Source organism: Parastagonospora nodorum, assembly GCF_000146915.1.
Source record: "Parastagonospora nodorum SN15 chromosome Unknown scaffold_7, whole genome shotgun sequence".
NCBI classification, from domain to species: domain Eukaryota; kingdom Fungi; phylum Ascomycota; class Dothideomycetes; order Pleosporales; family Phaeosphaeriaceae; genus Parastagonospora; species Parastagonospora nodorum.
This window is the reverse complement of record NW_001884555.1, coordinates 861,950-882,859: the sequence shown is the minus strand read 5'-3', so window position 1 is coordinate 882,859 and position 20,910 is coordinate 861,950. Positions and strand designations below refer to the sequence as shown.

At 53.0% G+C, this 20,910-nt stretch overlaps 8 protein-coding genes across 8 annotated transcripts; 3 read left to right on the top strand and 5 right to left on the bottom strand.

The window, feature by feature from the left end:
• Positions 1–869: 869 nt before the first annotated feature.
• SNOG_05179 (hypothetical protein) lies at positions 870–2,658 on the top strand (the record flags this gene model as incomplete). The annotated part of the gene is made up of 2 exons (XM_001795536.1): positions 870–890; positions 991–2,658. 2 exons carry the CDS (start codon positions 870–872, stop codon positions 2,656–2,658), a joined length of 1,689 nt encoding a protein of 562 aa, XP_001795588.1.
• A 174-nt stretch (positions 2,659–2,832) lies between these two features.
• SNOG_05178 (hypothetical protein) lies at positions 2,833–3,846 on the bottom strand (the record flags this gene model as incomplete). The annotated part of the gene is made up of 1 exon (XM_001795535.1): positions 2,833–3,846. One exon carries the CDS (start codon positions 3,844–3,846, stop codon positions 2,833–2,835), a length of 1,014 nt encoding a protein of 337 aa, XP_001795587.1.
• Positions 3,847–4,504: 658 nt separating this feature from the next.
• SNOG_05177 (hypothetical protein) lies at positions 4,505–6,832 on the bottom strand (the record flags this gene model as incomplete). Its single annotated transcript, XM_001795534.1, has 3 exons — positions 4,505–5,266; positions 5,320–6,700; positions 6,732–6,832. The coding sequence occupies 3 exons, from the start codon at positions 6,830–6,832 to the stop codon at positions 4,505–4,507; spliced, it is 2,244 nt and encodes a 747-aa protein (XP_001795586.1).
• An 892-nt stretch (positions 6,833–7,724) lies between these two features.
• On the bottom strand, positions 7,725–8,178 carry SNOG_05176 (hypothetical protein; the record flags this gene model as incomplete). Its single annotated transcript, XM_001795533.1, has 2 exons — positions 7,725–7,858; positions 8,055–8,178. The coding sequence occupies 2 exons, from the start codon at positions 8,176–8,178 to the stop codon at positions 7,725–7,727; spliced, it is 258 nt and encodes an 85-aa protein (XP_001795585.1).
• A 758-nt stretch (positions 8,179–8,936) lies between these two features.
• On the bottom strand, positions 8,937–9,742 carry SNOG_05175 (hypothetical protein; the record flags this gene model as incomplete). Its single annotated transcript, XM_001795532.1, has 2 exons — positions 8,937–8,955; positions 8,988–9,742. 2 exons carry the CDS (start codon positions 9,740–9,742, stop codon positions 8,937–8,939), a joined length of 774 nt encoding a protein of 257 aa, XP_001795584.1.
• Positions 9,743–11,648: 1,906 nt separating this feature from the next.
• Positions 11,649–13,667, bottom strand: SNOG_05174 (hypothetical protein; the record flags this gene model as incomplete). The annotated part of the gene is made up of 5 exons (XM_001795531.1): positions 11,649–12,105; positions 12,268–12,425; positions 12,478–12,604; positions 12,713–13,066; positions 13,117–13,667. The coding sequence occupies 5 exons, from the start codon at positions 13,665–13,667 to the stop codon at positions 11,649–11,651; spliced, it is 1,647 nt and encodes a 548-aa protein (XP_001795583.1).
• A 556-nt stretch (positions 13,668–14,223) lies between these two features.
• On the top strand, positions 14,224–15,102 carry SNOG_05172 (hypothetical protein; the record flags this gene model as incomplete). The annotated part of the gene is made up of 1 exon (XM_001795530.1): positions 14,224–15,102. One exon carries the CDS (start codon positions 14,224–14,226, stop codon positions 15,100–15,102), a length of 879 nt encoding a protein of 292 aa, XP_001795582.1.
• Positions 15,103–16,166: 1,064 nt separating this feature from the next.
• SNOG_05171 (hypothetical protein) lies at positions 16,167–20,895 on the top strand (the record flags this gene model as incomplete). Its single annotated transcript, XM_001795529.1, has 5 exons — positions 16,167–16,609; positions 16,675–17,107; positions 17,155–19,192; positions 19,252–19,756; positions 19,815–20,895. The coding sequence occupies 5 exons, from the start codon at positions 16,167–16,169 to the stop codon at positions 20,893–20,895; spliced, it is 4,500 nt and encodes a 1,499-aa protein (XP_001795581.1).
• Positions 20,896–20,910: the final 15 nt, after the last annotated feature.

Here is a 20,910-nt window from a genome sequence, read left to right as displayed (position 1 = left end):
GGAAACAGCTTTCGTCCGTAACGTCAAGAATCACGTACGTAGCGTACACCGCATGCATCGCAGGCAGGTAAGGCAAGATGTTGTTGGATTAAGGTTGTGAAGAGGCGCTTTGGAGTGTGGAGGATTGCACGTGATTGGTGCAGCACTTGGACAGGACATCCGTTGTCATGATCTGATAAAAAGGTTTACGCGTAGACTCGGCACCGGGCAGCGCATCAATTCATGTCCGTGTCTAGAAATACCGGCGTAGGGATACGCAAGGATCATGCGAGACATGAAGTGCACTAGGAAGATCTTACCTCGACACTTTTTATGGTGGCCTAGTTGGGATATGAGACTACATTGAACCTTGGAAGTCTAATGTCCGGAGTTCGACAATGTGCAGGTGGTGTGATGAACACGGTGATGAATACGGTGTGATGAATACGGTGTGAGTTGTCGGGCCTAGTGTGCTGCTTGGGCAGGCAGACTTTCAAAGGGTATTATTTGGTTTGTGTACCTAGCTGAGGCAATGAGAGTCACAGTTTCCCTTACCTTTGTATGCTTTCATCGTGAATGCCATTGCTGCTCGTAGGCTATTTACGAACGTTGATCGAGAAAGCTGTGTGGTGGTGACATCTCTAGATGATGGATCTGAGGTGGGACGGGATGGCACGTGAGCAGGCGTTAGGTTGCTGCAGGAAGTCGCGTGGAACATTGGTCCGAGCGCGTGTTTTTGGAACGACGCGCTCGAGGTGACTCGGACGATGATGTGACTAGGCAGCAATCGAACTTATCACAATTCGAATCTTGGAAACACTGTTACCGCAAAGAGTTGTGCTATCGATCATTACCCCGCAAGAGTGCGCTCAGCTCAATCGACAAGAAAAATGGCGCCCGCGCCGCCTGGAGTAAGTTGTCGCGAGCGCACGGCGCGCAAGAGTCGTGCGACGACGAGACGATGACCGTATACACTCAAAGAATTTAAGAATTCCGCTAACAGCCGCACAGAGTCAGGTTGCGCCTCTCCCTACAAACCTCCCCTTCCGTCTCGTCAGCAAAACCATCGGCCAAGGCGCATACGCTTCCATCCGCAGAGCCGTACCCGTCAACGCACCAAAGCCAGTCATCGCTATCAAATTCATCAACAAAGAACATGCCTTTAAGACCGGCCGGCTCACGCCCAAGATGATCAAGATGGAGATCATACTACATTCACACCTGAAGAAGCACCCGCATATCATACACTGTCTGGGCTCTGGCGAAGACACACTATGGACTTGGATAGCCATGGAACTCGCCGAGGGAGGAGACTTGTTTGACAAGATCGAGGCAGACGAGGGTGTTGGAGTCGACATTGCGCATTTCTACTTCTCCCAGTTGGTTAGTGCGGTTGGATACATGCACTCGATGGGCGTTGCGCATCGGGACATCAAGCCCGAGAATGTGTTGTTGAGTGCCGAGGGTGATCTAAAGTTGAGCGACTTTGGACTTGCGGCGCTGTTCAAGAAGGACGGGCAACTTCGCGTCTGCAACACAGTGTGTGGATCGCCACCGTACATCGCACCCGAAATTGTCAGTGGACGTCGAAGTAAGAGGGCGGACGTGCTAGACGTGGGATACATGCCGAACATCTGCGACATCTGGAGCTGCGGTGTCGTGCTCTTCGTGCTTCTGGTTGGCAACACTCCCTGGGACGAGCCAACGATGCGCAGCGAAGAGTTCAAGGAGTATGTTGAGACTGGAGGGCATACGACAGACGAGCTGTGGGAACAGCTTCCGGCAGACATAGTGTCGCTGCTACGAGGAATGCTTAAAATCGACCCAGCCGAGCGCTTTACCCTCGACGAGATCCGGACACATCCGTGGTTCACGCGGAAGAATCCATACCTTTCTTCATCTGGGCGAAGCACGAATCCAGTCGGTCTGGCCACACAAATGTTATCGCAACTGCGCATCGACTTCACACGCGAGCCAGCTCAGTCACAGCGCGGCTTCTCGCAGGACCCTGATGCCATGGAAGTTGACTCTGATCCTCGACGATCGAGCGCCATCAACCTACTTTCTTCCACACAGCCCGAAACGCCAATAGCAGACACACCTTTTGACTGGGAACGTCCTGCACGGCTCGCTTCTCACGACGGTATCTCAGCCTCACAACCTGTATCTGATCGCCAACAACAAACATATCACGCTCAGGCTCCAGTTATGTCCCAGCTACCCCCTTCGACACAAGACATGCTTTCGCAGGATCCGAGCATGACGCAGTTTTCTCAGACGCAGGGTATTCCCATGACACTTACACAAGCTGCACGGAATTTTGCAGACGTTATGCCTTCCCATTCGCTCGCGCGTTTCATCTCACCTCGTACTATGTCGCTGCTCATTCCGCTCCTCCTCGAAGCTCTGCACAGACTCGGTGTACCGGCGCCTTCGTTCACGAGTCATGATATAGGTCAGGCCGAAGAGAACGGTTGCGCGAGCATCCGGGTGAAGATGGCGGACGGGCGACGACAGGGGCTCAATGGACATATACTTGTTGAGAGGGCCGTGTACGAGAATGCGGAGTACAATGAGGTTAGATTCGTGAAGGCGAGCGGTGATCCGCTAGAGTGGCGGCGGTTCTTCAAGAACGTCGTTGTCTGCCTGAAGGATGTGATTCTCAGGCCTGATTATTAAGACTAAATGGGTGTAGATGATTCCTGGGTGCCCTGAACGTAGTGTTGCATAACCGGCGTCACTTGATTTATTAATGCAATATGATCCCTCAATATGATACCTTTGGATATTTTGGTAAACCTTCTACGAACCTCCAAAGACATCTGTAGTCTGTTCCAATCCGGAGCTTGTGCCCTACTCGTTCAGGGGCGGCGTATCCGCATAACACATCTTCATGAAGCTCTCAGGATATCTCTCACCACCGACCTCTGCCTCCTCGACCGCCTTCCTAATCTCCTTCTCCTCCTGCGCGCTAAGCTTGACATCGAACGAGCCCAAATTCTCCTTCAACCGCTCCAACTTGGTCGTGCCGGGAATCGGGAAGATATCCTCTCCCTGCGCCATCAACCACGCCAGCGTCAACTGCGACGGCGTAGCATTCTTCTTCGCCGCAATCGCACTCAACTGGTCCACCAACTTGAGGTTCTTCGGGAAATTCTCCTTGCTGAATCGCGGCGCGAAGGCGCGGAAGTCCCCCTCTTCGAAATCCTCGGGCCCCTTGAGCGCGCCTGCCAACATGCCGCGGTTCAAAGGCGAGTATGCGACGACTGCGACGCCCAGCTCGCGACACGTGCGCAGCAGGTCGATCTGCTTGCTCTCGATGTCGAGTGCGAACGGCGAGTACTCGACCTGGACGGCGGAGATGGGGTGGATTTTGTGTGCGCGCCGCAGCGTAGCGGAGGACACTTCGCTCAGACCCAGGTACTTGATTTTGCCCTCGTCCTTGAGTTCCTTCATCGCAGCCACTGTCTTTTCAATCGGCGTCTTCTGATCCACGCGGTGGCAATAGTACAGGTCGATCACGTCGACGCCCAGTCTCTTGAGACTCTGCGCGCACGCCACCTTGACGTACTCGGGCGAGCTGTCAATCACATGGCCCTCCTTGACCGCGAACTTCGTCGCGAGGAAGATGTCAGTCCGCTTCGATGGGTTGGCGGCGAACCATTTTCCCAGCAGGTCCTCGTTGTCGCCGTACATGTCGGACGAGTCCCAGAAGAGTTCGCCGAGTGCGTGCGCCTGGTCGAGCAGGGCGAGACGCTCGCTGTCTGGCTTTGCGGCGCCGTAGAAGACAGAAAGGCCCATGAGGCCGAAGCCTAGACGGGTTACCTGGGGGCCGTTGGCGCCGAGGGGGGCTTTGGGGATGGTCATTGTGAGAAGGAGTAGATAGATATGTGTGTACTGATCGAGATGGTGTTGAGTTTTCACTCTTGGATACTATTGAAAAAATGTAGCCCTGCGATAGCTTTATACCATCACTTCTACGTAACGCCTACCAAATGTTGGGTGTTGTTAATCCCGTAAACCCCGCGGTGAAGGCATTGCGATGTCGACCTAGGCAGCCGATGACGTCGCCCCGCTCGAATGCAGCGGCGGAACGCCGGAGACAAGACGGACGAGTGTATAAGGTTCCTCGGACGGCGCATATGCTGCACAGTCACGATAAGTCCGTATGGTAATATCAGTATCTTCTTCAATTGGAAGCACCAAAAGAGACGATGGACGTTTGGATGGTCCTGACACGACGTGATGGCGTCAGCCTCATTAATCCTTGCAAAAACCTTGGATGGTCTCAAACATCGAACGACCTCGAATTGCCGTAGATGATGTACAAAACATAAAACCACAATTTGATGTTGCAATGCAAACCATATAGCATTCAAAATCTAATGCATTCGACATCTTGCTACTGCTAAAATGGGGGGTATCATGTATAGATCCAAAGAAGCCAACAATTAGCAAAGTATGTATCCCAGTATGCACCAATACGCTATGCAGATAAATCACATCGGAAACCAAGAGGTCCGTGTTACATCATGACCGCAGCCATCAACGCACCCACAAACGCAACAAGCGCACCGCTCACCCTCACACTAGCGGCTGCGCCATTCTGGCCTGGCCCGCCACTATTGCTCGCCGGAGCATCTGGCTGATCGTTCGCCGTGAGCCCTGCGGCGCCAAACGGCTTGAACCCTCCACTTATCGAGCTGTTGTGTTTCGTCGAGCCGGGTACGCAATTCGTGTCGTTGACGAATGCATCCCAGGCCTGCTTCCACGCTAGATCGGGGTCCGAGTAGGTCTTGGGCGTATAGAAGATTTTGCAATCTGCTGCTTCGTAGATGAACTGCAGTGGAGTAGCACTCGAATCGCCCTTGCGGATCTGGTCCTGCGATTGCACGCGGGATTGACTGTCGCCAGCGCGCGTGGCGATGCGCGGGACGTTGGCGAGTGCGGAGAGAGTTGCGTCGTCGCTTTTGACGCTAGAGATACCGATCTCGGATGAGAGGTTGAGGAGGTCACTTGCGTATTGGGGGAAAGTGAACATTGGAACGACTTCTCCGCCTTTGGAGCCGGTGACGGTTTGGATGGGCTTGTTTTCTGGAAGACCGCCGACGGTGACAGCTCGGACGCCGGCGATGTTCTTGAGTTCTTCGTGGAATGAGGCGCAGCTTGAGCCGCAAAGTGCGTCCGTAAACATGACTACGTTCTTAGCATCAAAAATGGATGGGCGGGTGCCGTTGACGAAGTTGAAGCCTGTGGGGACGATGGAGATGCGGTCTGCGCTGGAGTACTGTATGTTGTTAGTGCTAGTCATGAGTGTGAGTGCGGATCTTGACAACTTACGTTGTAGCGCATAGTGACCGTCAACTCGTCAGAGTTCAGTTGGACCGGACCATTGAACTCGTCCCAGCTTTCAAAATTTGTGCCATCGGCCCTCCTGAAATGCCAGTACGCCCAGAATCGGAAAACGTTGGTGTTCTCGATAGTCTCCCTCATGAGCGACCTGTAGCTGCGCGCAATGGAATTGTCACTTCGGATCTCGTTGACAGCCTCGCCAATCTTCAGCCATGCGTCGTGCGCACGGTAACGTTGACCAGAGAACGGCTCCAATTGAGGGAAGAGCTGCATGAAGGCATCGAGCAGAAGGTTCGTGTTTCCTCCACCGTTTTCTCTCAAGTCGATGATCAGTTTCGTTTTGCTTTGGCTCTGGCACTGAGCCAAAAATTTCTTGATTGTGGCCTGGAAATCGTTGTTGAAATTCGTTTCACCGCTCGCGCTCGGGTTGCTGAAAGAAATGATCTTGAGCACGGCAACGTCCTGGTAGCCTTGGCCGTTCAGAAAGTAGCCAGCCACAACACCACTGCTTGCCTCAGCCACAGCTTCCGGGTAGGTGGCAGTGGGCACGACCTGGCGCTTATTACGAGTGTGGTAATTGCCATGAGGAATTATGGGCACAGGACCGCGAATGCTGGGTGAGACGGCACCGATATCCTTCTCTTTCGTATCCGCATCGGCTGTAAAAGTTGTTGCGCCGGCTATAGCACCCGTGCAAAACTTCTCGAAAAAGCTCTTTCCGTCCTTTACACCTGTGAAGCTATATTGCGATGTGGCGATGTTGGGAATGGATGATGTCGAACCGTTTGCCCATTTGATCTCCGTGACATTGCCGTCATACTTGTCTTGAGAGGAAAATGCACCCTGGTTGTTCGTATCGCCCTTGGAGAACATGTTATTCATCCGACCGTCGGAATCAATATACTGGGAGAAAAACGTTGACTTCAAGAAGTCGTATGGATTTTGCCCGTTGATTTGCTGAATTTCGGACACAGTCTTGAGCCCTGCAGCCAACTCCTGAACGTCATCATGGACGTACAATTTTGGCAGCGCTTTGCCGTCTGATGAAATCGATGCGACGTTCAAGGGCCGTGAAAATCGGAATACCTGAAGGATGTCGGGGTCGTAGTTGAAATGGAAGTTTCCTGTGCGGACGGTAATATTTTGTATAGCGAGTTGCACGGCGTATTCGCTCTTAAACGAGCTCAGGCTATTCTTCACGTTGTCCAACTCTTGTATGATATCCAATGGACCGTATTCCCAGCCGTCTCCGGGATTCTTGAACCACACCAATTCGGATTGGAATTGCCAAACAGTCTTCAACTCTTCTATGAGCTTTTCATTCCCTGAGGTGTCGACCGGGACTGAGTCTAAGCAGTCTGAATGCGGCCTGTGCAGGAACGCCAGGATCTCTCGCTGACGATTGTGTGATTCGAGAAGCGACAAGTGCGCATGGCTGCTGTGTTTGTGATTGCGCGACAGCCAGCGCAGCCGAGGCGAGAAAATACGCGGCCTTGAACATCGTGAATTAGACCCTGAGCGCAAGCTAGAAAAAAAGTATGTAACACCGCTTCCTGCAGGTACGGCAATGCAAGAAACCCCCAAAAAACGAAAAGCGAATCAATTGGAACCAATCAACAATAATGAGAGAAGAAACCGATTGGTAGGCGACGTGTATGTCGCGAAGCCCAAAAGCTTGGGGTTGAACTCCCGTCGCCGCAACAAACGACGCTCCCTAATATAACAATAGCTGAAAGGATCAATGACAATGGCCTTTCCTATGCTAGGCCTAGCTTCAGGCCCTGCTGTGCCGTAACAGGCGTCCAAGGCGCGGGATCACTGGGCCTGTCCGCTAAACAAGCTCCATTAGGCGTGAGGCTGAAGCGTCGCACCCTCCAATGATGAAGCCGAAACGTAACCATCGATCCTGTGCAAGCGGAGCCCTTTGAGGGTCTTTCGCAGCGCACAGCCCCCATCCTCGTAAACGGCACCGGTTGTGACGGCAAACAGGAAAGTGGACGCTGGCGCCTGTCCTGTGGGTGATGTTGCCGAGTCGCGAGATCACAGTGGATCGGCAGACATGATGCTGTGCCAACCGGCGGACGGACCTGTCGATCTTGGCTCTTGGCCGGCTCAGGGTGAGCGAGACCGACCGATCGAAGGCGTGTCGTTTGTGTGTGCATAAGTTCGGGGCCCGGGTCCGGTGTTTAATGAGGTTGAAGGGTCCAGCGTCGCGTCGGAACAACATTATTACTGTCCGTCTGTCAGAACCAACGTTCTCAACATCGAACATGTGCAAATACGCCACCAAGCCAAGTCACCAAGTCTCCATCTTGAAGCCAAGCTTCTGGCTGTGCCCCTCCCCTCGTCGCGGCGTCGCGCTACTTCGACAATTCGGACCCCAGATCTTCTGCCTAACCTTCCAGGTTGACCGAGCCCTGCAGCGCATAAGGCACTTGTTTCACCGGTCGCCTGTCCAGTCTCAAGATCGTCGTTTGGCCAATGAGACATGCTCGAGAACCACGCGCCTGAAAACCCACAGTTTGATCTACTTCGTACAGCAGCATCTATCGTACCAGCACATGCGGCGCATGCGGCGAAGGCATCTGGTGACACTGCACCGCCTCGATATCGTCTTAACAGTTTCTTAAGCATCTGCGGTCAGCTGCTTAAATGTATGCGCATGTGCGGCAGAGTCGCACTCGACGGTGTACATTCGCCGACTTGATGGTATCACATCGCACCGGAGGCGCCGGGCTTGATACAGACAACGCACTTCATGTACAGAGACGGCAAAGTCGTGAGGTCGAGATGCACTGCCCTCGGCCCTTTTGAAGCACCGTATCCAAAGCCGAACTCCACAGACATGACTACTGGAACCTGCCTCTGCCTCACATGTAACAGCCCTGCAAAGGTTGGGGAGCCTTCGCTTCTCCCGGAACGCCTTGCACGCCTTGAACGCCTTGAACGCCTTGAACGCCTTTTCACTTTGTCAATGTCAAGAAGAGCCTTACATTTCGAGGAGTATGCGCGTCATGGTTAATCTTCTTGCTCTTGAAAGAACTGCTCTATTCAGGAGTACGACTTATGCACGGTCTCGAACTCTTCTCTCAAAGCCTACTGCCAAGGTATGTACGTTGCTGCTTAAAATGTTGCTCCGTACGCTGAGGCAGACTACCTATCGCTATGCATTTCGTATCCAAAATCGGCAATTCCATCTCGTGGGAGATGACAAGTAAAACATCGCAAAAGGAAATCCCAATATTGTCAAGTAGTACGCATTAAGCTATCGCCCGTCAGTAAAATCCACAGCTCTAGGAGATGCTCACATACTATTATATCCGCTCCCGGAACCCCCATGATGCTGGAAGACGTTCGATGACCCATACATGTAGTTGCCAGCCGGGTATGCTGGCATCAACATCGCCGCCCGCATGCCGTACCCAGGCTGCTGCATGGCAGTATGATGATTCCAGTGTGCGTGCTGGGTCGGCTGATGATATCCACGAGGACGCACCGGCCCAGTATAGCCATAGCCATGACACTCCGCCGCAGCATCTGCCATATAATTCCCCAGAATAACCATGCTCATCTGATTAACACACACCGGCGGCCAACACCACGTCCTACATGTGTCGAGCCGGCCTACTTGCGGATGTGCGTGGACTTCCACGTACGACTCCTCCCGCATGGCCGGCGACTCCGGCTCGAGAAGCATCACAGGCGTGCCGTCGTGTCCCAGTCGCAGCGTCTTGGTTATCGCCAGACTCATGCGGCGCTCACTGCCCTTTGTGCGCTTAGCAGCCGGATTGAAATTGATGTTATCCTCAAAGCGCTTGACACGCAAGTACTTGAAGTCCGGATAATCATTCTCCACAACAATGATCGGAGCGCCGAAAGTCGCGGAGCCGGGGTGGTTGGGCAGCATGATGACCATACCCGGTTGGATACCATTCATCGCGCGCAGGAGCGGTTTGTATATGAAGCGGTTCTGCTGAGCTTCAAGCTCTGCCACGCGGCTTGCGATTTTCGAAAAGTCGGCGGCGTCGACTTGGACGTTTACGGCCCATTCGTCGAGGTTGCGCCATTCGATGAAGAAGCGCTGTTCGAGGTTGATCCAGGTTTCTTGCAGCATGATGTCTGAGCCGGGGGCGAGGCGGAGGACGGCTGGGCCTTCGTCTGCGGCGCTGGTACCGAGCCGCATGGCCATGTTTAGGTCGCGGATGGCGGCGGGGGGCTCTTTGGTCATGGCGTAGAAGTTGGCGATGGTAGAGTCGACGTCGAGGATCAGGATAGGGTGCCGGAAGAAGCCGACTTGTTGCTTTTGGGCGTAGATGATGGAGGAGGGGAAGTAGCGTCCGTCTGGGACGAAGTAGATTTTTCCTGGCACGGGGACTTCTTGGATGGGTTTACGCGGCCAGAGCTTGTCCATGTGGGTAGAGCGTACTGGCAGGGCCGACGATGAGGCTGGGCGAGCCATGAATCTATCCTGAGGACGAGATGGGCTGGCATAAGGCCCCAGGTGTGGCGATTGATGTAGGCGTGCACTTGAAAGAGTGACTAGGGAATTGTCCTCACTCAATCCGCGATGCATAGGCGAATGTGCTTCGGCGGACCCAGGATATACACTACGATCTGACGATATGGTGAGCTTCCCAGAGCCGGGTTGTGGATTGTTCATAAGTTGCAACGATGTCAGTGAGCTTCTCGACAGCGACAACGGGTTCACCAGCGGTCGTAGGTCCAGCATAGCTTGTGTATCGTCCAATAGAGAGCCCGAAAGAGAACCATCTGAGCCTCTGGTTTCTTTCAGCGGTACTTTCGGTGCGCCAGTTGAGTTTGGCATATCCGGAGATTGCGCGTAGGAGTTCGCGCCCGTCTGCGATGTATGCGGCGTATCAAATCCTATACGGTCAGGGGCATTGCTGGCAGGAGAAGACCAGTCGAACGCGACGAAACGTGTCTTCCGTGGCATACCGTGCTATGGTTGTGTGTAGGAAATCCGTGGAGGTGTAGAAGCTTTTACAAAGAGGAACTGTTGTGAGCTTTTGAACGAAAGTGAGTGTAGAAGTACGAAACCGGTATGAAGAGACACAATGTTAGAATGGTATCGGCTTTGAAGTTTCTCGGCCTCTGATACAATCCCAAAAGAAGCTGTGTCTCTACAACAAAACGTTGACGCGATCGGTTGTGGTCAAGTAGAGGAGTTTAAGAGAGCGGATATACAACTAGCGGAAGTTAAACGAAGGGGAAAGATGAGCCGCGAATTTGGCAACAGTTGTTTCGAACGCAGCTCAGAGCTCTCGTGGATATAGCGGGATGGCTCGGTACGCGGATCAGTTCGCGTAGCACGCAGTGAATACTAGCCAGACCGTGGCAGCAAAAGCGGGAAGTGTTTGCGGAACGAAGCTTGATTGGCGCATTTTGCAGCGAGGTTCCAGTAGTAATGGTGGCGTTACATCGTCTACGGTATCGCAGAGAGAGCCGTCGCGCTAAGCTGTGGAGGTGAGCTGTAAGTGAATGGTGCACATCGCGCAAATATCAAATGTTCCGGATAGGTGAAACAGGATAGGCGCAGAATTGAATGTGCAGAGTCCATGAATCATTGTGAGGCAGGGTAAATTTGTCAAGGAGGGTAAATTTTACTGGGCGAAAGAAAGGCATTGGTGCAATGAATGAGGATGGAGAGAAAAAGTGTCATTATCGAGAACACATAAAAGAAAAAAACCTTGCTAGCGATCATCAAGAGCTCAGTACGTATGGTATTTGTATCAGGCATGTCGAAACAAACTTAGAAGTGAATGATGTGGTCAGGCCTGGACTGATGGCCGACCAAGCCTCGCGCCTGTCCGTCGGTCGATAGCAGATACCACGATGGCTGGTTTCATACCAGCTCGATTGATTTGGTGGTTCATTCTCTAATGCAGTACGTTTTGGTAAGATGTCAGACAAGGAGAGCACGAGTTGACGTTCCCAACGCCAAGAAGATATGATGACTTCTGACCCCTTCCTTGTTTCTTCATGCACTTGATCATGACAAACTCTTTCAAACTGCAATCTTTGGGCGGCTCTTGGGTCACTTCCATCTTCAAACTACGTTCGCTGATATGTCAATTATGCTTCGTATATCTCCAGGACCTCTGACCTGCTTAAAAAGGCATCGCACATTTGATATATACTATCGTCTATCATTCCTACCGTTATGTCGGATCCACTGTATACCAAAACATCTTTTTGGCTAGTTCAAGAATGCACAATGCGGACTATGCTACCTGGATATCTTCAACGCCTTACGCCAGAACAATCATGGAACGAAAGTGCTGTGTGTGAATCCAGCTCTAATCAACGATCTCAGAAGCCAATTCTTCTTTGCCATTTTCCGCCGTAGGAGGTGTCTGCGTAACATGCGAAATGATGCTAGCAGACATGTCGCTGCTACCTGTAGCACTCATGGCCCCTGACTTCTCTCGATTCTCGGCTACCCACGCGTCAACTTCGCGCAACGCTTTCAGCGGATCGGCTCGACAGTCCTGCAAGAAGTTTTGAACCTGAGCTGGTGTGAAAGTGTTCGCGGGGATTTTGTCGGCGAACTCGGTGGCGTATTGTTCGATTTCGGCCATGGTGAAAGCTGCATCGTGGGCGAGGGCTGAGCGTCCGATGAGGCGCATATATATGCTTTTGCCGGCACTCTTGCTCATGTTCCCAAAGTATACTTTCTTGTCGATACGGCCAGGCCTGATGAGTGCGGCGTCGAGCGGCGTCCCGGGTTGTTCGAAGTCATGATGAGCAGACGTCCTTCACGAGACGCGTTACCGTCAATGGCGTTCAGAAGCCCGCTGAGTGTCACAGTGTTACGCTTGGTCCGCTTGTACGCATCATCGTCCGAAGGCATTGGAAGGGGGCTTTGGAAATCCGGGCATAGAGGGGTAACTAGGCATAGATGTGAGATCTCCGAACATGTCAAGATCTACGGGCTGCGGCTTCTTCTTTGGCCCCTGTTCGCGGCCAATACCAGCGGAGTCGATGTCCTCAATAACGACCACGCACTTTCGGGGAAGGCCAAGGAACAAGCGGTGGAGGCTACCATCGCTGAAGTCGCCTGAGGCGAGATTGATCTAAGCATGTTGTTAGCAACTGGGTCGTACTCACAATCTGAGAAGAGCTTACGTGGTATATGTCGCATCGCAGGTGGCCAGCTAGCGCGGCGGAGAAGCTCGATTTGCCCGTGCCAGGAGGGCCATGGAATAGATAACCACGTCGGTAGGGAATACCGCAATCCGCAAAAAAGCCGCGTCTGCATATGGTCAGTGATCACTCGTTGTAGTGTCTGAAGACATTCGCGTCCGTTTGGTGCAGCCTTCAAAATCCAATAACACGCTGAAACTAGCCAAGAATTACTCACGATTGCTCGCTGTAGTAGTTCTCAGCGTCTTTGATGAGATCCGATTTGACCTGTTCGTCCATATCAATCGTATCAAGCTTGCGCACAGCCTTTGATACGGATTGCCAGCCATCGCCATAAGGATCTGAACTACCACCAGCAAAATAGACTGTAGTCGTTCCCGTCAAGTTCCTGAGCTTGAACTCGTGGCAGAGATCAGTGAACTTCCGCAAAGGCGTCAAACTCCAGCCGAGTGTCGAGATCATCAGCGCGTTTTGGAGCTGCCCTCGGTCGTTGAGAGGGTTATTGGAGATCATGTGTCGATGTTGGCTCTGACCACCAGATCTAGCGAATAAGAATGGCCGAAACCCAACCCTGAATATGTCAGGGGCTATTAATAATCGTTAACATGTCGGAAGACTTACCAGAATATGCGAGTGCCAATGGATGGTAGGCACGCGACTTCTGCGTCAACACCCTCACCACCCATAGGTGGATGCGAGAATCTCATTGGATGAGTGAAAGGAGCGAGATTGGTGTTCTCCAAGCCACCTGTGACTAACATGGCACTTCGAGCGTGAGTGGTGCGTATAACTTGAGCACCCATCCAAGCCATGATCTCCTTAGCAACTGGGTCGCTTTCCGCGACAGTGATCTCTACCGTAAATGCCCAGAAGAAGAAGTCTCGGAGCAACCCATACACAGGTTGCACTGCCTGATACAGTCCTATAACAGCGAGGACCTTCTCAATATCGCTCGAAGTGCCTTGTGGGCGAAGTCGCGATAGTATACGCTGGATGACTTCAAGGATAGGAAAAGACGTAGTTGCCGATCGTTTGAGGTGGCGGGGAACTATTCCTGGAGTATCGAGTGGCTCAGGCCATATTCCTGGGGATGTGACGATAGTTGAGGACTCTGGACTAGTTGTCCCAGGCAATGCTTGGCCTGCCGATGGTAGGACGATCATATCGGTCATATTCAAAGTCGTGTTGCACTTCCTAGGAAGCGGTTCTTTGTAATAACGGAAGATATTTTATTAGAACGAACGAGGTTGAAACCAGTGTGAGCAGATTGCTCACGTGGTTGCTCTGGTTAGGCGGCGTGCGCCTTCCGATTAAGCTGACCGGTTGCGCAGGCAGACGCGTGCTAGTTAGCGTGAGCTGAATCGATGCGCGACGTCGGGCAACCAAAACGCGCGCGATAGATCCCTGACTATCTCGCGTGCTGCACTCCTTCAACCGGGTGGAAAATTGAACAGGTGAAGCAGTGGAGTTTCCAGCTAAGGCTGAGAGTTGCGCGCATCGGGAAGGTATACTAGTCCAGAATGAGTGTTTTGATCTAACCTATCCGGGTCTTAGCGTAAGGTACAACGGGTACGTCATAAACGGTCAACAGCTTTAATTTTCCAGAGCATGACATAGTCGTGGTTTTACAGCAATTGATATCTCCCACCCTCCCCCCTGACGTTTCTGATTATATTTCTGTAATCTCTGAACTCCATTGATTGAATCAGAAAGCCGCGAATAACAACCATGGCAAACACAAGCGACCTTCGAGCAGAGAAGCTTTTCTCAGTCAAAGACTATGTTTGTGTAGTAACCGGCGGCGGCAGTGGCATCGGACTCATGGCTGCGCAAGCTCTCTCGGCCAACGGCGCCAAAGTGTACATCACAGGACGTCGCAAGGAAGTTCTCGAGAATGCCACAAAGACACACAGCCCCAACGGAGGGGGACAGATCATCCCACTGGGACCGTGCGACGTCACCAAGAAAGATGACCTCGAGCATATGTACCAGGAGCTGGCGTCCAAGGAGAAGTATATCAACTTGCTGGTTGCATCAGCCGGTATCAGCGGCGAGAAGGCCGAGCCAGACCAGGAGAATGCAACGGATCTGAAAGAGAAGCTATGGAACAACGAGACCTTCGAGGGCTGGAATGAGACGTACAACACCGATGTCACATCAGTATACTTCACCACTGTAGCGCTTCTGCCGCTCCTTCAAGCTGGCACCGAGTCTCACGGTCATCTCTCGGCCTCTGTCATTGTCATCTCCTCCATGTCGGGTATCATGCGCCACGCCCAAGGCCACTTCAGCTACAACGCCGCAAAGGGTGGAACGGTCCACCTCACCAAGCTCATGTCGGCCGAGTTTCAGAAGATACGTGTACGCGTCAACTCGATCGCGCCAGGCTATTTCCCATCCGAAATGACAGCAAAGGAGAGCGACGAGAACCAGAAGAGTAGCGTGCCGGACGAGAAGATCCAGGGGAAGGGCCACGTTCCTCAGCAGCGGGCAGGCCAGGACGAGGAGATGGCACAGGCGGTGCTGTTCCTAACAAAGAACACATACGTCAATGGCGAGATCATTGCTGTCGATGGCGGTGTTCTGAACGTGGTTGCTGGCCGTTAAGGTCGATCCAGTAAGGATGCGAGCATGGAGCAATGGAGTTATGGCGAATGCATAGATGGATGCACAGGAAAACTGAATGACTGGCGAATGAACCAGTTGAGCATGCAATCCCGCACGAGTGATGTCTTGGTCCGTTAGCTAGCCTCCTAGGCGAATGGCACAGCTCGCGTGCCGTCCCCGCATTGTTGCCCCACCAATACGGATGCTCATCTAGGATTCAGGTGGATGTGATGTGCCCTTGCTTGCATGTGATTTCTGCGCCATAGTTGGCGATTTGCAGCCGCGGGGCAAGGACTAGGTGTAGCTGAACATGCAGGACGCGGGTGATGATCGTGGAAGTGTGCAGCAACACGTGAGAGCGCGCCCATCGGCCCTATGAGAGTAAGACAATTAACGCAAGTCGTCCCGCCTCATCTTAGACGCGTTGGAAATATTTTGAAAAGCTCGTGCCATGTTCAGACCGTGATGTCTAAGGCACTCAAACGAAAGGAAAAAAACGTCAAGATGGAGGCGTTGTTAGTTGCAAGCCAAGCGAGATGTGCAACGGTCGCTGTGTGGGCCGGAAGCTATTGCGGAGATTTGGGTAACGACAGCTTCACACCCTTTTCGCCCGAATTCACTTCGCTCGACACGCAACTCACAGCCGGACGCCGCACGTGAGAATGCGCAGCTGCTCACCTGGAGGACGCGACAGCTGCTGAATCCGCGGGCGTATTGAACAGGCGGCACGGCATCGTAGGATTCGCTGGCACTTTGGACGTGCGGTTTCGAGGCCAGGATCCCCAATCCATAGCAGCTGCCACTACCGACCAGGCGTGAGACGGACCCCGCCAATGCCCATAGCACCCTCGCGCATGGGCAAACATCAACACCGGGAGCATTAACGTCCATTCTTTGGCAGCTTTTTGGCGGGCATTGGACGAGGGACATGCACCGGGCACACTGCGAGGCGCCTCCGCGAAGCTTCCTACACCGCCAACAGCCCACACCACAGGCAGCATCACGACCCGGCTTAGGGGCGGAAAATAGTTGCAGCCGGTCTTGGCCCAAGACAAAGAGTGAAGATGGTGTCACATGCGCCTAACAAAGTCTCACACGCCGCCTCGAACTCGCGCTCATCGCAAGCATCCACGTCGCAGTCCAACACGCCGGGCCACGCAAAGAAGTCGTCGAGCTCCTCCAACCACAATGGCCAGCCACGTGAACGCGAACAGCGCCCGAGTCGGGAAGGCACCGCCCAGAAGGCCGCCCAGGACGTGGCCGGTCTCAAGGACTTTCAGCTGGGAGACTGTCTGGGCAAGGGCGCCTTTGGCAGCGTGTACCGGGCGCTGAATTGGGGCACGGGAGAGACGGTCGCCATCAAGCAGGTCCGCCTGGAAAACTTGGGCGCAGCGGACCTCAAGAACATGGAGATGGAGATTGACCTGCTCAAGAACCTGAACCACCCAAACATTGTCAAGTACAACGGCTTTGTGAGGAGCTCAGAGAGCCTGTACATCATACTGGAGTAAGCACTGCCCAATTGCATCTTTGTTGCAAGCATCTCGTCGAGCAAGGGGCTAATGTTTGCAGATACTGCGAAAACGGGTCGTTGCACAGCATTTGCAAGAACTTCGGCAAGTTCCCGGAAAACCTCGTCGCTCTCTACATGTCCCAGGCCCTTCATGGTCTTCTCTACCTCCACGAGCAAGGTGTAATACACAGGGATATCAAGGGCGCAAATATCTTGACTACAAAGGAGGGACTCGTCAAGCTGGCAGACTTTGGTGTTGCTACGAAGCAGTCAGGTCTGGACCAATCGAGCGTCGTTGGAACACCGTATTGGATGGCTCCGGAGGTCATTGAGCTATCTGGAGCTACCACGTCCTCGGACATCTGGAGTTTGGGCTGTACTGTCATCGAACTGATCGAAGGAAAGCCGCCATATCACAAGCTGCAGCCCATGCAAGCGCTGTTTAGGATTGTCAATGACGAACACCCACCAATCCCGGGTAGTGCATCTCCGGTAAGATCTATCCTACCTTGTCTATAGCAGCACACTGACAGTAATAGCTCCTGCGCGAGTTCCTCATGGAATGCTTCCAGAAGAACCCTACGCTTCGCATATCCGCCAAACGTCTGCTCAAGCACCCCTGGATCATGAGCGCCAAGCGGACCGTTCCCGCAGTCCCCACCAAGCCCACCGAATATCAGGAAGCTGTGAAGTCCGTGCAGGAGTGGAATGAGGCTCTCAGGTCCCCTAATTCACTTCGGCGGAGTTCTCGCGTGGCAGCGGGTGCACCGAAAAATAGTCCCACCCCGGCAAACGGCCCTGCAGCGGCACCTCGCAAAAACCCTGTCAACGTCAATCTTAATATCCCCAAACACAGACCCACCGCCGAATCGTTTCGTTCGCCTGAGCTTGATCACGACGACAATTGGGATGACGACTTTGCTGAAAGCATCTCTCCTCGCGCACTTCAGATGCCGCACCTAAAGCCTCATGACAACTTTGGTGGCTTGTTTTCAAGCGACAGGTTGAAGGCTTTCGCGAGTTTTGAAAGTGTTGCAGAACAGGCAGAGTATGGAGACGGTGAAGCCACGGTGAAGAGCCCACTGAATTTGCAGCACTTCCAGAAAACACCACAAGGCTTTGCAACGAAAGCGTCGGGAAGTGCAAAAGCCAATGACGCCAAGGCACGGGCGACAGTCCTTCCTTCAAGATCCACATCAAATGCCTCGGAAATCGAAGAAAGACAAGACATTCAACCAAAGACAGCGTATCTCCGTGGCATTCCCAAAGCAGCGCAAATTCCCAAGACAAAAGTGGCTGCTCTGGCCCGACCTAGTCAGCTGTTCCGCGAAGACTCTATCGAAGACTATTCGGATTTGATGCCAACAGACGAGGATGCATTCGAGCGGAGACTCGCTGCAATGCAGTATACACAACCAGCGCTGGCACAGTCCCAACAACTCTCGAGAGCAGCTTCTGGTTCTCCGTCAGAGTCGTTTTCACCCCGCCTGTTCCATCCGAGTGATTTGAAAGCGCCGCCGAAGGCAACGCGCGATGCCAGGTCGAGCGGTAACGTCCGACAACGCTCAGCGAGTTCGACCTCGACTCGTAAATTGCAGAGGACGCAATCGGAAATCGAGATTCAAAAGTACGCCGAGGACGAGGGCGACGATTTCTCAGATGTTTTCGGTGACATCAGACATCCCCACGTTGTCACTAGTCGAGCCGAGAGCGATAGTGGTAGTGAACATAGCAGCCTTGCCATGATCACATCGAAGATGGCCAGCTCATTTGTCATTGCGGATGAAGATGACATGGACCCGTTCGCCAACCTTGATGAAGGCTTGGATAACCTTAATTTGGAGAACAATGTTGCTCGAGACCGCGATGATCGACTGACAAAGATGACCGAGAACCTTGTCGGGTGCTTAAAGACCAGCCAGCCGGACGATGTACTTCTAGATATTGCCGATCAGCTACTACAAGTACTGTACGAGTCACCGGACAAGCGTTCAGTCATATTACGCAGCCATGGTATGTTGCCAATTCTTGAGATCCTAGGAACTAAACCACCGAACGACGTCGTATTACCTCTACTCAAAATTATCAACCTCATCATTCTTGAAGACTCAGAAGCACAAGAAAGCTTGTCGTTTCTGGGAGGTATATCAACTATTTCTGCTTTTGCCTACAAGAAGTACCCCAGCGACATCCGCAAGGAGGCTGCCGCTTTCGTACGGCAGATGTACCAAACAAGCACACTCACACTACAGATGTTCATCGGCTGTGGTGGAATCGATGTTCTGGTGGAGTTTCTTGAAGAAGACATTGATGCTGAACGCGACCTCGTTCTTATCGGGGTCAATGGTGTATATGGTGTGTTCGAGCTACAAGGACCAACACCCAAGAACGACTTTTGTCGCATCTTCTCGAGATCGAGTGTTTTGTATCCACTCAGTTTGGTCCTTAACAGAATGGTGGAGGAAGACGGAGAGGTTGCGAAGCTCATTGTTGGACGCATCGTGCACATATTCCTCACATTCTCACAGGCAGAAAGCCACGTGAAGGACCTTGTGGCGGATCGTATGATTCTGAAACGTAAGTGCTAACGCATTCCTTCTTGCTGTTCCCGAACAACATTTCATTAACGAAAACAGGTGTTCTCAAAGATCTTCGAAAGATGTCTCCGCCCCATCAGATAACCATGCTCAAATTCATCAAAAACCTAAGCTCGCTTTCCTCGACCCACGAAGCGCTCCAGAACTCCAACGCCATTGACATCCTAATCGAACTACTAAAGTCCACACGCCAGAAGGACGCAATGACCCGCAACATGAACCGATCCGCATCCGACCCTGCACGACTACCACCTTTCCATCGTGAAATATCGAACCAGATCCTCAACACCATGTACAATCTGTGCCGCCACAACAAGAGCAGACAGGAAGAGGCGGCACTTTCAGACATCATACCCTTATTGAAGGATGTGGTGCGTGAAGGCGGTCCATTGAAGGAGTTCGCTCTACCAGTACTGCTTGAGATGGTCAATTCGGGCAAGGTTGCTCGTAAGATGCTGTGGGACGCTAAAGGTCTTGCATTCTATGTGTCGTTGTTGCATGACCGCAATTGGGCGGTGACGGCCCTGGATGCTATCTTTGTATGGTACGTACTGACTACATCCCATTTTCTACATACTTCGTGAAGCTAACATAACACGCAGGCTCCAGGAAGAGACCGCCCGTGTTGAGCAATACCTTCTCTCATCACAAACCAACTTCACGACCGCAATCATCTCCGCTTACACTTCGGCGGAGCTTTCTCAATCAACATTTGAGAACATGCTCGAACCACTTCAAAAGCTGGTTCGTCTATCTCCGCCGATCGCTGCGTCACTTGCAGCACCGGAAATATTCCAACGGACCGAGCAAAGGCTTGGTCATAAGGACGCTGTTACACGTCTGAATCTCCTCCGTATCCTGCGCACCATTTGCGATGCGAAGGATGAAGGGTGCTGGCTCATTCGGGCCTTCGGCTGCTACGAGCGTATTAATTGGCTCGTGGAGCACGATGGTGCCGTCCTAGTACGGCAAATGGCAGAAGAGCTTGTGCGTGCTTGTGATGAAGTCGATCTCAACAGCATCGGTACCGGCTCAACCGGTAAGCGCAGCTTATCCCGTGCTTCGGGCGTCGGTATGAATCTCAGGCGACCTGCCTCATCTGCGGGCCGTCGGGATGGCTCTGGCTCAAGTTCAGGATCGACTCTCGTGAGCTCAGTCATGGGTCTAACGCCCCCAACACCCAACAGCCTGAAGGGCTCCTTCACTATCCCGATCATGTCGGGAACGCCTACGCATGCAGGCAGCGGTAGAGATCGCATCGCACGAAGCCAATCCGCAACAATGTGGGATCTCGCCGAGGACCCAACCGCGCCAGCATCATCTGGCCGCACAAAACAACCACCAGTCCTTGCCCGCTCCTCGACTTCCTTCGCCGCGCTAGGTCCATCAGGTACACCGACATCAACTCGTCAATCTTCGCGCCCGCCATCTCGCGACGCAGCATCGTCTCTTGCGCGTATTGATGCGAGCAACCGTCCTCCGACGAGCTCTTCCCGCCTCCCCAAAGCCCGCCAAGGTCGACTCAGCGAAGCAGTCTCTCGCCGCCGTCAAAGCAACGTCAACGTCAGCGGCGAGAACGACGCCCCCGTCGCCAACGCCCCTCCTCTTCCACGCCTGCAAATTGTCCGCAGGCGCAGAGAGACAAGCGGTGGCGAGCTTAGTACAGCCGGCCGCAAGGAGTAGGATCCTGCCGCCGAA